Source organism: Varanus komodoensis, unplaced genomic scaffold (genome assembly GCF_004798865.1).
Source record: "Varanus komodoensis strain SLA01 unplaced genomic scaffold, ASM479886v1 scaffold30, whole genome shotgun sequence".
NCBI lineage: Eukaryota > Metazoa > Chordata > Lepidosauria > Squamata > Varanidae > Varanus > Varanus komodoensis.
Window position 1 is genome coordinate 13,202,202 of NW_025335762.1, and position 17,291 is coordinate 13,219,492.

General features: G+C 46.5%; 1 protein-coding gene across 1 annotated transcript in view; it reads right to left on the reverse strand.

Annotated features, from left to right (window-relative positions):
• Positions 1-17,291, reverse strand: part of KIRREL3 (kirre like nephrin family adhesion molecule 3) — a gene marked incomplete at its 5' end in the record, with an annotated part of 170,871 nt that overhangs the window by 43,101 nt on the left and 110,479 nt on the right. Inside the window, 4 exons of the mRNA XM_044437402.1 lie at positions 1,678-1,713; positions 6,271-6,469; positions 7,299-7,399; positions 14,430-14,556. Coding sequence (XP_044293337.1) covers positions 1,678-1,713; positions 6,271-6,469; positions 7,299-7,399; positions 14,430-14,556 — 463 coding nt within the window. The remainder of the gene's footprint in view (positions 1-1,677; positions 1,714-6,270; positions 6,470-7,298; positions 7,400-14,429; positions 14,557-17,291) is intronic.

Consider the following 17,291-nt stretch of genomic DNA (forward strand, 5'->3'; position numbering starts at 1 on the left):
GAGAGAGAGAGAGAGAGAGGGAGGGAGAGAGAGAGAGAGGGAGGGAGAGAGAGAGAGAGGGAGGGAGGGAGGGAGAGTGTCTAGCCCTCCCACTCACCTTTGGCTCTGGCCTCACCATGACCAACACGCAGCTCCTAATTCTGAGAGAATCTGGCCCTTAGCAAAGAAAATCTTTCCCCACCTCTGCTCTAAAAAACAAAGAAGGCATGCTGAGCGGGCAACAGTCCACTTGCTCCAAGCTTCAGGAGAACACACAAAGAGATCCAGAGGCAAGTGAGAAGCTGTTGATATGGACAGGCTTGCACTGCAGGTGAGAAATGTGCGTGGAGAGGGGTGCAATAAAGGCGGACGGCTTGTGATGGAGACAATGTCCAGAGTGGCAGGGGCGGCAGGATGGAGACATGAATGCAAATGCAGAAATGCAGGAAGCCTGTGAATTTAGGCCACAATCCTCTGCATGTTCAGACAGAAAAAAATGTCTCAGAAGGCTGGGTGGGAAAACTGGGATTTGTGTGACTTTTTTCCTGCCTGAACAAGCATAGGACTTCACCATTCATCTCGAAAAAAATAAATAAATGAAGCTTGCAATGGAGCATGACTCGGCTGTTCCATTTCCCTGTGGGATATGTCCAGTCAAGGCCTTATGGAAAGCATTTTATAGGCTCTGAAGATGGGGTGTGCAGTGAGCAATAGGCTGCCTCCATGGGCAGTGGAGTCCCAGAAATGTGCCAAGGAAGACCACCCATTCACGACTCTCTCTGAGATGACCCTGCATTTTATTCTGTGCATGATCAAGACTGGTTGTGCCTGCATTCAATTTCACTATGGGGGTTTTTAAACGCCAGATTGCAATAAAATCAGTGCCGGCATCTGTTTTTAGGCACCAGCATCAGATGTTTAGAGACCACAGCTGAATAAATATGTCAAATTACTAGGCAACTGGGTTAGCAAGTATGTGGAAATGTTCTGGATTTGGGTCTATGGAGAACACATCCTTTCCCTTATGCTTAGTGATTTTTCATCTAAGCTGCAGAACTGTGGAGGGTAGCACTGGTCCATTCAGGAAGATGGAGAGGGCTTGTGGTGGGAAGAGAGTGGATCAACACCAAAAGGTGTGTAGAACTTTATCCACGGTTTAAATCCAGCCCACCTGAGGTTCCAGCCCAGCCCTCTGAAGTTCTCCCAATGGTCCTGCTCCTTCCTTGGCCCCACCCCCTTTCACCAAGCAGCTGCTTATGGGGTGGCTTCTGGGATTGGCATGGTTTCCCACCTGCCCATTCTAAAAACGCGGAAGGTCTCCTGTAAAGTTCAGTTAATGGCAACGAAACTTATAAGTTTATATATGCTGGTGTTCAGTCTTGCCCTGTTTTGCCTTTGGCTCCATCCCATTTTGGTTTTGGTTCCACCACCACTGGAATGCAGAGCACCTTCACCATCCCTGCAGAGCTTCTCCAGAAGGGATGCTGACCCTGAGGCTGAAGGAGGCTCCACACCCCTGGATTAGGACCTCTCGAGTTTGAATGCTGCCATGGGGTCTTCATTGAAACCAAGCTTCCAAGGCATCCCTTTAGCTCCCCCAAGCCTTCCTTTTCCAAGAAGTACAGATGTCTCTTAACTGCATGTCTGGGGTTATTCTGGGGGCCATTCACATCGTCACCTTCACTCATGATTCCATACCTGCTTCCATACCAGCTCCTGATTTGATTTCCGTACCTGTTTGGAAATAAAGCAAGCGTCTACAGCCGTGCCAAAGCCCAACTGCGCATCTCAGTTCTTTCTTTTGTCCATTTCCTCTTTTTAAATCAAATGATGCATGGCGCTACACCAAGGGCAGCTGTGGGACAGCATCCCTTTTTGCTGCAAGCTTCGTGTCCTCCACCTGGGCAAGACCCTTCTGTGTAATTCCAGCCAGGCTAACGGGGACTCAGTGCCAACACTTTTGATTAAGATGGACACTGATGTCATCTGCTAGCCCTCCCTGAATTCCCTGTCACTTCTGAGCTGAGCTGCAAGCAGGACGCTGGTGACTCCTAAGTCAGTGGCTCTCCTTGTTCATTGCAGCTTTTCTTTAGAACTTTTGAAGCTACTGGATGAACAGCTCCATGGACGGAGGAGTCACCAGCCCCTGCCCTTCCTGTACTCCTCAGAGTAGCTGGGGTGGAATTAATTTTCCCAGCTGCAATATATATTTTCCTTGTTGTAATATTAAGTATTCTGAGGCAGCTTGCCCTTGAATGGACGATTAAGACCCATCAGCTTTATCAAAGTCCTGCTAGTGGCAGAGATGAAAACGGCTAGAACTGGTTTGCTGATCAAATATCAACAGAGCTGCCTGCAATTTTGTGCTCTCCTTTGGGGTGTTGATTGTGGAGACTGTCAGGATGAACATCTGCACTTCCAGTTTTACCACTGCATCACTGATTTCCAGGTAGCAGGATTTCAGGTAAGTGACTTGGTGGAGATGGCTGGTGGGACATTAGCAGAGCATAGATTCAACATGCGTGTGGAGTGGGATTGTTAGGGCTCCCTTCCTGTAGAAGTCTGGTCAGTTAAGAAAGGGGTTTTAGTGTACTAAGGAAAAAAAATAGGAGCATCAAAACAGGCAATGCTCGGCCTTGCAGGCCACAATGAAATAGTTCATATCACAGGATGTTCTGATACAGGGCCAATGGTTTGTATAACCATCCAAAGAGTCTCCTTTGGGACTGCTGGTTGCAGTTTTATAAATAAAACAAACAAATAAATAAACATGGTGCTAAGTGTCAGTACTAAATGCACCCTGGGGGGCAGTCAGGAGTCTCCATTACTTTTTGAAGCGCCCTGAGCAATGGCCCAGCTCGGTCACTCTTTGATTGCACTTTTCTGCATTGCGATCAAGGGAACACCCCGCACAGAACTGTTTGTTGGGATTTGCTTCTCTGTGCTTAGGCAGGATGCTGGAAAGCAAGCCACTCAGTTTATTTGCACTGGACAGAACCCAAGGCTAATTTTAAGAAGTTCATTTAGTTCCAATTTAATCTGGATGGCAGCCTTGCCTATAAATCAGAGCTTAATGAGAACAATCCACCTGCCTGCCCTAGCATTTAATTGAAAAGGATGGAGCTGGAGGCCTTCCAGATGCAATTCTGTCCTTTCTTCTTGGAATCACCCAGTCCCAAACACCCATCCCCCTTTCAGAAGGGAAACTTGCAAAATATTACCAGGGCTGAGCCAAAGGGAGTGCGTTAGCTTGAAAAATCTTGGTTGGCATTGATGGACAGCTCTCTTCCTATTTCAGGCATCATTGAGGAATATTGTAATAGGGCTGTGAAGATCTTCACCCTGTGGCTTGGATAGCCCACATGGCCTGTGTAGGAAGGGTTACCTTTGCTTCAAACTGGCTTCATTTACCCTTAGTGGTATCAGCTAATCAATAGCTAAATCTCATTGACTATACAGGGCTATGTGTTACCACATTCATGGCTGGCTGGGATCACTAGAGGAGGAATGAAATGGGAAGGGGGAAATAGTGATTTAAGCATTAGTGGAGTGGGGGAAAAGTGACTCTGAGAAGTTATGAAGGGATAGCAGTCATGAAAAGAAAACATACTTTACTGGGGCAGAGTCTCTTCCTAAATCACTAACTTCCAGCCCAAAAGCACACTTATTTGACTAGCTTTGTTCAGAACTGCCAAGGAACATCTGAAATGCAACTCTCCTTTTTTCCCCTTTTTTCTTTTAGGGCAGTCCGTTCTGGACACCTCTACCAGGTAGGTGCAACATCTTGGGTTTTCTATTCCCTGCTTATTAAAAGCTTTCCATCTGGGCATTTGGCACAAAGCTTGAAGTCGCCATGATGACTGGGCATGCTGGAGGGGCATCCCATTTCTATTGCATGCTTATGATGACACAAAGCAATGGGATGCAATGGCAGTGGCTTGGAATATCTTGCACATGTTTGCGTAGATTCGGCTTCCACTAAACTGGTTCTTTCCATTTGATATTTTTGGCTGCCGCCTCAGTGGAACGGGGAGCCTTTCCAGCCCCTGCTTGCAGATTGCACTCTCTCACGTGGATTGGAGCTGTGCGTAATTTTTAGAATACACTGAAATAAATAAATGGTGTGGGGTTGTTTCTTATTGTTCTTGGTGGCAGGAGGAATTAGGTGGAGTAGGATAGATATAAAGATATGTTTACACCTAGCTAAAATCATCTTTCAGGGATACAGGTGGACTTGTGTCCAAACTCCCCTTTTCTGCCTGGTGCTACTGCTGACACTGGGAGAAGAAGAGATGGAGAACACTTCACTAGTTAATAGCAGCTGGTAAATAACAACCTGCTCCAACCTGATGCGCTCCAGATAGATATGTTGAACTACAGTGTCAGGCACCCTGAGGCATCTGGGAGAGATTGTCCTTGCAGTCTCACACATCTGGAGGGTGCTGGCTTGGTGTGGCTGGACAGCAACCTTTTTGGCAACTGCATCTATGCTATGCTCACTTCCTTCAACCATCGGCTTCATATATATGATCCCGATAACCATGGTTGAGAGGAGTTGGAGTGATTGAGAGAGGGACTTGAGGGCTCCTCTCTCTTCCTTAAGAACACATTCAGTTTTTTTCAGGCTGAACTTTGTTGTGAAGTCTTTATCGGTACCTTGAACCATCCCTCAAACAGGGATTGCAAACCATGGTCAAGCTCTGATCTGTGATTGTAGTTTTGGAGGGTTTGCTCAAACCACAGTTGGCCAATTGTGCTTTGAGGATATGTTCCCTTCTGGGAGGAGAGAGAAGGGAGGATGGGAAGGAAATGGACAGGTGGGTTTCATAGAATAGTAGAGCTGGAAGGGGCCATGAAGGCCATCAGGTCCAACTTCCCACTGTTGCCGGACACCAACTGAGAACCTTTAGTTTAGCAATTTCCAACCTGGCACTTGCCAGATGTGCTGAACTACAACTCAAAGAATTCCTGGCCAGCAGCACCAGGAGACCGGGCTGAGGAAGGCTGCTCTAGCTTGTTTCAGATCTCCTAAACCTGGGTTTTGAGTAATAACAGTATAATGTCTGAATGTGGCCACAGAGTCTTGCACCAACATGGGGACTGGATGTGGAAGAGCTCTGTCTGGTCTGACTGGTTGCCTTGCTGCAGTGCCAATCTGAATGCGCTATCCTCAAGCAGACAGTGAAGGTACGACTTCTTTGACCTTCACCAAAGGACCAAAGCATGCATGGCTTTAAAGATCGAGCTAGCAGTTGTGTCTGCCTGTCCTGTCCTGTTTCTTTTTCTTTTCACTGTGGCTTATGTGCATCCCCTCAATCTGGATTGTGACTTGAGGTACGGGAACTTTAATCCTTTCCCTGACTTCAAATAGTAATCCCAAAGAGCAAGGAAGCTACTCTTTGACAATCAGTATTGCAGGCACAGCCACCAGTGCTAACGAGCCCTCATGTCAGAGACCCAAGCCGTGTTGGGTTACTCTGCTTATTCTAGAATAAAAGAAGAAAGACACCACTGGCAGCTACATCTCCAAGGGTGCCTTTTGGGCACTCAGCTGCTCTGGAGTTCAGAGATTTTCTTTCCTATGAAAGGAAGGGCAGGTGTTTGTGGAAAAAATTAGAAGTAATGCACCTATTTAGCACATGAGCGCTTCAGTTGTACAGGGGCTGATGATGGGCAATAGAATCTAGGGACAAGCCCTTTATTCTGTGCCATAGGGAATTTTAAATGAACTCAATTCTGTTTAGCTTTCAAAGGTTTAATCTGAAACTTTTGCCTGAGGATGAGGTCTGGGAGCAGCAGGAGGATGAATGGGGTTGGATTGGAAGATGCTGTAACTGAGCAATGTCACTTACATTTCTCACATGTCACCAAATGCTGCAGGCATCACAGAAGGTTTCTCATTTTGCCACTCTTCACCAAAGTATCTCACCACTGGACCAGTATACCTGGGAGCTTGGACCCTTCCTACCATTCTTTGCCATGTTTTCATAAGGCATCCATCTGACAGTATCTTAGCAGAATTGGACATCTTGTGACCCCTCATCTCTGTACCACTCTGGTAAAATCTGATGCTTGCGATCCCATTCGGTGGCTTCCTGCCATTCCATAGTAAAGTGTCTAAAAGCCTCCAGATATACTGGCCTTAAAACCTGTTTCATCTTTACAGATCCCCTTGTTCCCCTGCCTCCCTCTCCCTTCCAATCTCAGAAAGCTGCTAGTGCTTCCCCCAACCACCCGTACTCTAAAGGAGGACCCTTGGGGGATCTGAAGCACCATGGCAGCAATTCTTACCTTGTTCTTTCAGGCGGATTATCTCAGTGTCCGAGCCAAAGCTGTTCCAAGCAGTGCAGTTGTAAATGGTCTGGAAGTCAGCCCGTACAATGTTGCTGATGGTCAATGTGGATATCACCCCTTCATCAGTGCTGACCGTCTCTACGGTGTATCGCCCCGAGGTGCCCGACTCCAGGACGTTCTCCTTCCAGGACCAGGCCTAGATGAGAGCAGACTGGGCTAAGTGAAGTTTGGTTGTCACATTTCTCCTTCCACCAGAACTTCAATGACTCTTCTTTTCAATGACTCTATCAATGACTCTTCTTTTACTCATGAATAACATGCTAGGCACTGTTTTGGTGTCATCCAGTCATTTCTTAAGGTGCGGTGGGCAACTTGTGGCCCTCCAGATGTTTTAGCTTGCAGTTCCTATCAGCCCTAGTCAGTGCAATGGTGAGGGATGATGGGAGTTGTAGGCCAAAAGCTCTGAAGGGCCACAAGTTGCCCGCACATATGCTGAAGTCGTCCTTTGCCTGTTTTGCTCGCCCTCTTCTGCAAATGAGGCCTTCCAGGTACTGATTGGGTTGAGAGCCTTCTCAGTGTTGGCACCATGGAATGCTCCCCCCAGGGAGGTTTGCCTGGTGCCTACTGTATTACCTTTCTGGTGCCTTGTTGGTGCTAGCTGAAGATTCTTTTAATTTTCCTTTCCCCAGGCCTAAGAGCAACACTACTTCTTAGCTTTCCATATGCATTGGGGTTATTGCACCCTGCTCAACTTGACCCCTTCCAGCACCCATCAGCCCCAGCATCACCAGCGGTCAGGCGTGCCGACCACTGTAGTCCAAAATAACTGAAATGCACCAGGTCGTGCTTTATGCTGCATCTTCCGTTCCCTCTATTTTGCTCTATTGTTGACTTGTATTTTTATGATACCTTTTTAAAGCACCGTTACATAATCTGCCTGAACAGTCATATTTGAGGGCTGGGATAGGAATATCTCAGCGATTTCCCTCACGCTTCTCCCCACATCAAGGAAGGCAGTGACTCACAATACGGTCGGGTGGAGGAGTGCTACGGATGAAGCACTTGATCTGGCCCTTCTCCCCGTGGAGCGCATGCTGCGTCTGTGTGCTGGAGATAATAGGTGGCCCTGTGAAGGAGGACAGAGGGGAGAGAAAAATGAATAGTCGTGTTATTATTTTATTTTATATTTTGCTGATAAATGCAGGCTTGACTATATAGTTCTGTATTGATACCATGCAATGCAAGTGCAATCAACAGGAAACTTCTTGCTGTGCACTAAAAATCACATCATCAGTGTTATCTTCTCCCAAGCTCCCAAAAATCTTAGGACTGGGCCAGCCAAAATGGCTTTCACAGGTGATCCACATGTAGCCAGCAGAGGGCGCTCCTGCACAATGCAAGGTGTTTCTTCCACCATTTCCTCACCACCCACTAGCTATGCAGTTTGCAGGGAATTACCAGGGTTCCCTGACCCAGATGGCTCCATTGGGGAATTATTAAGGTAAACATCTGTGCTGAACCTCATTCATAATAAAGGACTGTTGGCCAAAGAGCCAGGACAGACTGAAAGGGAAAGATGGTGTGTGTGTGTGAGTGAGAGAGAGGGGTGTGTGTGTGTGTGTGTGTGATGGGGTTTAAACCCTGCCTTTCAATCTGTGATACATGGCGGCAGTTATATACACAATGGGGTGGGATATGCACTCTGCATGTAGCTAGAAGGTGCTTTTCTGAGCATTAGGCATTGGCAATGGAAGCTTTGATTTATCGAGGGAGTCTTTCTTGGGAAATATGTCACCAATTACTTATATTTTTGGCCTAACTTTACATTCTTGACTTCTTTTTACCCAGAGAACAGTCCTCATATCTTTGCTGAGCCATAAGGAATTAAACCACCAACAGGGGTATACTATGGAAAGAACAGCCGTGTGTGTGAGTGTGCGAGAGAGAGCTTCCTCCATGCTCGAAACTAGGGGTGTTGCTTTCTTTTTCTATCCAGGGCTGAGTTCCCTTGACTATCAGCTTAGGGAAAGTCAAAGGCAGAAAACAAAAGGAAAGACCTAATATGAGATGGATTGAATCTATAATGGAGGCCACAGCCTTTATCTCGGCATTGCCGAGCAGTTGGAAGCATCTTGGTGGCACATAATAGCAACAACAATTTGTCAAGGACTGTTTGGCAGCACCAACCAGAACCCAGAGTAGATGGGCCACCTCTTCTGTCTGTCTGTCTGTCTGTCTGTCTGTCTGTCTGTCTGTCTGTCTCTTTCTACCAGCCATTTTTCTCTATTCTATGCAATGGACTTCCAGGCTTTGAGAGTAAGCTGAGAGCCCCACTTAATTAGGGCAAGGGCTACAGGCAAGCTTGCAGGGGGTTCAGGACAGAATCTTTCTGCCATCTACTGTAGCTCCTGTTAGCTTCCTTCCCTTTGCACATCTCACCGACTCACGTGTTTGTGTGTGTGTGCATTGAAAGGGGGATGATGGGAAGAATGGGCGTTTGGGCTCCTTGTGCACAGTGTGAGCAAAGCTTTGGGTCTGTCTGGTTTTCTTTTAAGGGCAACCCTTCCTGGTACCATGATCCTCCTGCAGTCAGTTTTTTCTGTGAAACAAACAGCTTTGGCATCCAGAGATAGTAACTAAGGTTTAGCGTTCCCAGTTAACTCCCTTGGGTAACAACTGCTTAGCTCACGTCAGCCTCGGGTTTCTTTACACACGCATGGGGTTGAATGGAGTTAAAAGAGTTTTAGTACTAATCTCTGGCAAGATTGGGGCTCCTGGCTTATCTCCCTTTCACACCTGGCCATTGAAATATTGTTTCCCATGGTAGGTGCTCAGTGCCAGCTCTGGATTTTAGAAGAACGTCAGATGCTCTTACTGGAACCCGCCCCTCCCATTGCCACCAGCTTCTTGCCTCTGTTCCCAGTGCTGCTACCCCTGGCCTGCTTGCCAGGCAGAGAGCTGGTGAGCAAGCAGGCCCTGGCACCCTCGTCACCAGCACTGGCGTCCCAGCTGGAGCGAGGCACAGGTGGACGAGCAGGTGCGTTCCTTGCAGTGGTGAAAAGGAAGGGCGAGGCAAGAGGGGCTCTTGTGTGTGGGCCTCTGGTACAGTGGGGGAGATCAGGAGGTACCTGATCATGCCTGCCTTTGTCTGCGGATGATGCTCACCATTCCAAGAGAATTGCTTAGGTTAGATGGTGAGCAGTGCCTTCGCTTCAAAGGAGGGAACCAATCCTCACACTGCCCTTCAGGTAAGTAGATTTTAAATAGTACCAAAGGGGAAGAGGAGTTCTTCAGGATGATTTTACCCTTCCAGGAATTGTCATCTGGTGCTTACTGCCAGAATAACTGGACATGTCTGCAGGATGATTTTTTGGGAAAAAACAAATGCGTGAGGCAGGTAACAGGTGTGTGTGTGTGTGTGTGTGTGTGTGGGAGAGAGAGAGAGGGGGGGGGGAGAGGGAGAGATTCAGAGGGGCGCCTCTTTCCTCAGCAGGGGCACTGTCAGTTAGTGAGGGCTGCCAGTCTCCTCATTTGGAAGTTGGTGCTGAGTGTTGCAGTATCCCCGGGATGTGAAAGTCTTTGGATGGTGTTGCTATGGATATTAATAGTGGCACGATCCGTTACAGTTATTTTTAGAGCCTTGGTGCCAATTTATTTGTGCTGCCCCAGAAGCTCAAGCAAAAGAAAAGGCAGATCTCTGACTGGAGGCCCTTGCTGTGATTACAAGATGGCCCAGAATTTCTAGGGGCAGCCTTCTGAGTGAGCAGCTTCCTTTCCTAGCTTCTTGGGGTGGGCTTTCCTTCTATTCCGTTGGGCCAGACAAAGTCCATCCACCAGGGAAGGTGGTCTTTTGTCCCAGTGAGTATCACATATTTCTATCATATGCCAACCTACATGTCATCCAAAGGCACAGCTAAGCCATGTCTTTTCCCACCTGAGCGTAATTGCTTGTGGTCCTAATTTGCAACCACAACACTGAAGGGGCAAATCTTTCCCAGTGTCCAATTGCAAAGAGATCATTTTTTCAATGTCTTTTAGACATTAAGGTGAACAGTGGAATTTTGACAGTGGGCAGCTCAGTCCTGTGGCCATTAAACAGCATCTAGATGGCTATAGGGTATTTTGGAGATCTCGTAGCTGAGTTTTCATGCTTGGACTCCCTTTCCATGTCCTCCCCATAGCCAGCACGGAAAGAGCCATTCTGGCTGCTCCTCCAGGGTTTGTAGCAGCAACCTTAGAGAAGGGGGCTTGGCTGGGGAGGGGAATCGGGAAGGGAGGAGGCAAGATAGGAAGCATCAAGGTGGTTCCTCAGCCTCCATTCCTCCACTCTGAAATGTCTTGGCTGGGCAGGCAGACCAGCCATTTAACTGAGTTGCAGGGTGGAAGGTACGTGCGCTCCCATCCTGCACAGGAGGCCCAGCATCCTATTGAAAGTCAGTGTGACGTACTGGTTAAGAGCACCGGCCTGGGATTCAGGTGATCCAGGTGCTCTTCCCCGCCCAGCCATGAAGCCAGCTGGGTGACTTTGGGCAGGTCATAGACACTCAGCCCCACCTACCTTGCAGGGCTGTTGTTGTGGGGATGCAATTGAGAGCAGCAGGAGGCTCAGCGCATGTAAGCTGCTCTGAGTTCTTTAACAGAAAAAGGGGGATATAAATCTAATAAATAAATAAATAGCCCTGACTGCAGAGATGGATGGGTGTCACCATTGCATTTCACCCTTGCAATCATGAGACCACTTGGGAAGATAAATGCCCACCTCCTATAAAATAATGGATTCAGGACTAAATGAATGGGTGATAAATGCATGTGTATTAGTCTGCCATTCTTGACAGTTATGCATAATCGTTTCTTTTGATAGTCATATTTTTGTATTTTATATATTTTTGTATTTTATGTATTTTAACACCCTATTTGAAGTGATTCATTTCAATTTAGGTAAAAACCTGTATTTTTCTTTTTTTTTAATGTTTTTGTTTAGTTTAATTTTGCTGAAAAGACACCTAATTAAAATTAAGATGAGTTGAGGGTAGCAATCTATAAGAAATTCATTTCAGTTTGCAAAACATCCCAACAGGCTCCATTTGCAATCCAAATATGAATGGGAGCACATTTTGTCAAAAGCTATTCACACATTCTAAAACTTGCAGTTGCAGTGAAAAAGGCAGACTAAGAAAGGAATATTTTTCAAAAATGTGCATTCGCATGCTTTATTCAATGGCAGAAAGTGCATACTTTTTGAAAAATGTGCTCAGAAAAGTCCCATTTGAAAGGTGTCTGTTCTTTGTTTGAAAACATTGCAAAAGAGATCGCAGACCAATACCGGGGTGAACCGAACTGAGCTCTGAAATAAAGTCCGGAGAATTTGGGCACAATCAAAACGAAACTTTGACCAATGCTGGCAAATGTCCTGGCTTGCTCATCTTTCGCTGTGGAGTGAACCCTAAAGCTATGGTCCTCCGCCCTCCCACTTATGCATATGAAGTAAATATTTGCATAGTTAGATAATTAATTGCACCATTCCTTTACTTCCAGGGCTGGACTGATTTCATGGCAAGTGCCTAGAAGTTCTGTTCTCGGGCTTTGCTATGAATTGGGAAGCAGCACGTCCTTATCTCAGAACTGTCTTGCTTGAGATGGGTGTGCAGGATTCTGGACATTTGAGATAAAAAGGAAGGGCCACGGGCTGTGCTGGAACAGCGTTCTGAAGCAGGGTTTCCAATTAACCAGATCTCTACTGCCAATCAATATAGAGAAAAGACTAATAGAGTCCCTCATGCATCAGGGAAGAAGGCCTGAACGATGCGAGTGTAGCAGAAAACAGACTCCACAGGTGCACAAACACTGCACAGTTCTGCACCATCTAGTTGGTGAGACTAGAAAATAAAACAGCCTAGAGATGGCTGAGGATGGAGGTGATCTCTCTCTCTCTCTCTCTCTCTCTCTCTCTCTCTCTCTCTCTCTCTCTGCATGCATGCATGCATGCATGCATGCATGCATGCATGAGAAAGTCATGGCTTGGCTAGGATTCTTGCAGATAAGCTGACAACATTTCTGCTAGTTTGATTCTTGCTTCCGTGCCTCTAGGGCTGCTCCTTGCTCCCAGACTCTAACTTGGTGGTGCAATCACAGTTCCTTTTGTTAAAACCATTGTCTAGTGCTTGGGATAAAACCAGGAAAAGAAGGAGTCTTGATAGAGGGGCTGCTTGACAAGATTACCTGCAGCAAATTGGTTTGTGCTGTATCTTCCCTTCCAGGCAATTGGTCATTTATCCTTATTATTACACTGGTGAGGGCCCAGGCCCTGATAACATCGCCGTATACAATTGGCAGGCATCTCAGCTTTTCTCCCCTCCCTGTTCTTTATCAGGGCTGGTGGAAGTCATACTAAGAATGGTTTTCTTATAAGGTGCCAAGTTTTTATTTTATTTCCATCCTGGGAGAGGATTTCCTATACACAGGGAAATAGATGGTCCTAATGTTGGGGGATGATAACTCAGGATTAAATGCCATCTACCCTTGACCTAAAGGCAAAAGGAGGAAGACTTGTCTAAGAGTTTCTCCTGAACCAGCTGTGTGGGCCAAAGATATAACGTGGAGCCCTGGGGAGACACTGGTCAGTTTCTCTTGGACTGCCTAGTGCCTGTGGCTCTCTCTGGTTCTCACCACCAGCACTGAACCTTGTATTTCTTACGTGTCTTAGGAGCATGCATGAAGCTTCCAGAGATCCCCAGGATGCCCTTACCACAATTCCCACCAGCCGCAGCGACAGCATGGTGCTTGGATTGTGGGGTCCGAGAGATTTGGAGGGTACCAGGTGTGAGAAGGCTGGCCTGGTTCACTATTTTCTACACCAACAATCAGTGGCTCTCCAGAGGTCAGGGAAAACTCTGTTGTATCATCTGCTTGCTGACGTTATTTGAGCTAGTGAGGCCAGAGAATGACCTGGGATTTGTGTGCAAAGCATGCTATGGCACACGGGGAAACTGTGGCTGAGTTCTCTCACTGCGAGAGTCCAAAGGAGGCTTTGTTTGTCCAATCTCCCTGCCTCACTGGTAGACATTTGGGGTGGTTCAGGGGATGCTGGCTTTGATTCATAACCTTCCTGTGACTGGCCCACGGTTATCTCCCTTCTTTATGGAGTAGCTGCCCCGTGCCAGCGGACAGTTAGTGCTGGGACCCATTAGTCTGGAAAGACCTCTTTCTCCATACTTACTGTTTTTATTTACAGAGAGCTTTGATTTCCAGAGAACTTCAGCTGCTGGGCAGTATAGCAAATAAATAAATTTACCAGCAGAACTTAAGTAGAGAGTTACCCAAACAGGTCTACTCCCATTGGCTCCCTTGCCTGCTTTTGCCATGTGGAAATATAGAAAAAATGGATTGTCTTTCTGTGGGTTCAAGATACCACTCCTCATCTTGTCTGCAGAAGACAACTAACTTCTGGGAGCTGTGAAGAGCGATGTTCTCTGGAACTCACTGGGGCTACAAAATCACTCATGCCCTCAGGTGATTTTGCAGGTTTTCAAGAAGAATCGTGGTCCTTGGAGGCTTCTCAGAGCAAAAATGGCCATGGGGGCTGATTCTTTCCTGTGGACTCTGTCGCCCACCCCCCTGCTTTCACCTGTGCTTCAGCAGTTTACTCCCTGTGCTCCGGAATGTGTGGAGTGTGCTGTGAAGCGTTATTGTGCTGGAGATGAAAGGGAGGGAGAAAGCAAGGTTCTTTCCCCATTGCCAAAAGTAGTGCTTTGTTTTCTGCAAGCAATTTGAATTGCAATTAAGCAGCAGCATCCAACAGGGAAAGAGGGAGTGTGAGAGCTGATGAGTTAGGAGGAAGGCAGGGGAGTGACTGGACTGTCCAATGGCCCTTGGCTTCTCTCATCAGCATTGCCTGCATTAAAATCAGTGTGTCACAATGACAAATGAATTTCAGTTGGGGTTGCTGGAAAGATGTGACCAGGAGAAGGCAGCTGTAAGTAATAGCAATGATAATGATATGATGATGATATATTCTCCCATGCTCCAAAGAGTCTAGGCTCTCAGGCAGGGAACTAGCTGGTACTGTTTCACTTGAATGAGGTTGACCCAGGGCATTTTGGAATAGGGAGAATGACATGGAAGGTAAGACAGCAATCAAGATAGTCAAAGTGAAGTACCATTGACAGTCAGAGATACTTCCCGTTCTCCTGCACCCACACGTGGGACCACAGCTCGGCATACATACTTCCCAGCATCCTCTTGGTGCACATTCTTTAGCATCAATGTGTTCTCATTGCTCAGGACCTACAAAAGGAAGAAAGATCATTTACTTCACGAGTCAGATTACAAACTCAGAAAACATGAATCTAAGCCCATCTCTCAGTAGATGTCTTGGGGGGAAGGGACCTTATCTCTGCAGGCCTTGATGTTGCCCATGATCAATTACTGGAGGAAGGACTGAGCCAGCACGTGGTACAGAGGGGCAGTCTTCTCTATTATGGTGAGATGTGCTGCACTTCTAAAGAAAACTGGTAATTACTTATTAATTTGCACTGGACACATCACTCTTGAGCTGCAGAGGATTCTGGGAGAGTTCTAGGGTGCATACTTGGTTTATACAGAGAACATTAAACATTGCTCTATACAAAGTTGACCACTGGCCCATGGACAGGCAACAGCCTGTGGACTTTCCCACCATTCAAAAGGTAACATGAGCAGCAACCCCGAGTCTTATCAATGCAAGAGGTGAATGCCTTGAGGTCTGCTTACTCTACCAAGTCCATGCTGCCTGGTGACTTTCTTTACCCTGCTGGACCGAATGCTGCTTGAGAAGCCGGCCCTATTGCCCACATCGGTGCAATCTACAGTTTTATTAGAACTTCCTAAATGCTGAAGTAAGGGACTTAGGCTAGTCAGCAAAAATGCAAGCTCCTGTGGTATTTGGAAATATGATGAGTCTAGAACAAATATGGCCTTTAGAGTCAACCCTTGTTTAATTGCCTGCAGAAGCAGTTGAAGCTGGCTGGCTAATTTTCCAGCTATACAACCAGAGCTGTCAGGATCTATCTGCAGCTAAAGTGGACAGCCATTAACTTCTGTGCTGGCATTTGCATACCGGGTGATGCTATTTCTTCACCTTCTGTACAGGGCAGAGCTAAGGCATCTGTCATCCTTCTCCTGCCGAAATTTGGATGGCATCCCTATGGGCCTGCTTCCTTTTGCCTTTCCGGCATGTGTTTGCTATGTAAACACAATCCAGCATGTTAGTTATTGGCACTGCCGAGCGTCTGATCTTGCAGCCAATTCCTCTGCTTAGACTGGGAGTTTACACTGAGGCTTAGCAAAACACTGGAAGACCCTTAGCAGTAGTCAGAGATCGTGCAAATGCAGCTCATATCAAATCTACAGTGTTCTGGAAAGTGTTGAAAGTGGAAAAATCTCATTTTTAAAAGAAAAAACACGGCAAGCAGGAACTCACCCAAGGCATTTTGCATGATATGAATAACTGACTGCCTTCCTCTGGTGCTTGGTCTGCCTTTGTGTGGCCTCACGCAATCAGCTGGTGGCAATCCTTCCCGATTATGGTCAGCCAATGCCAGGAGGAAAGGACACAATCCCTCAACCAGCCCCAGTTTTGCAGGTGCAAATCTGAGAAATGCTATGCTGCACTTGGCTCAATGATCAGGGAGCCTCTGGTTAGATGAGTCCATTCACAGAGCATCTTTCCCTATGTAGTGGCCCGTATTTCCAGGCATTCTTTAAGACAAGGCTTTCTGAAAGCTCACCTTGCAATTTCTCAAAAGCAAGACTTTCTCAAAAAATGCACACCCCCCGTGAAACACCGTCCTCTCTGCCAGGGGAGAGGCAGGAAATGTGATGTATTTTAAACACCTGCAGGAAACAGACTTATCTGCTCGTGTTTTCTCTGCCTTATAACTATCACGACGCTGCTTTGTTTTATTGTTTCTTTTAATTGCCTCTTCTCTCTCTCGCTCAATCTTTCCTATTGTTGTAGTTTAAATTGTTTATTAACTGTATTTTAACAGGACTGTTCTAACATATTTGTATGTAGAAACACAGAAACATTTGTATGTCAACCACTTAAAGGTGTTATTATATTAAGCACTGTTATTTATAAATAAAAAGAAAGAGCATGATAAGAATGGGGGAGATGCCAAGTTTCCATCTGTGCAGAGCTATATATGAACACGAAATATATTACATGTCATTTCATGTTTTGTCATAACGGTCTGATTGCTTTATCCACCGTGCCCAGCATTTCCTGCCCTGCCTAGCAGTAGCTGTCCAGGGTCCCAGGCAGACCATGAAGGCTTCCTTCTAACTGGAAATGCTGGTGATTGAATCTTGGAAGTCTTGGCATGCAAAATAAATCCTTGGCCACAGAGAAGAAAATAGTCTTCACCAGGTTGAATAAGATCGTTGAGTGCAGAGGCTTTGAATGTGTTATTATTATTATATTATTATTATAACATTTCTATGCCGCCCCTTGCCGAAGCCTCGGGGCGGCTTACAACACAATTCTATTGAACTACAATAGAACATAATAAATTACCACTAAATACAAAAATACAAAAATATTTTGAATGTGTTGCAAGTGCCGGCATGGCATGGCATGGCGTGGCGTGGAAGCTGGGCTCAGGTAGGTAAGCTCAGGTAGGTAAGAAATTAAAAGATGCTTGCTCCTGGGGAGGAAAGCTATGGCAAATCTAGACCGCATACTAAAAAGCAGAGACATCATGGTGCTGACAAAAGTGTGTATAGTCAAGGCTATGGTTTTCCCAGTTGCAATGTATGACTGTGAAAGATTGACCATAAGGAAGGCTGAGTGCTGAAGGATTGAGGCCTTTGAATTGTGGTGCTGGAGGAGACTCCTGCGAGTCCCTTGGACCGCAAGGCGATCAAACCGGTCACTCCTAGAGGAGATCAACCCTGACTGCTCTTTAGAAGGCCAGACACTGAAGATGAAACTCAAATACTTTGGCCACCTAATGAGCAGTCAGGGTTGATCTCCTCTAGGA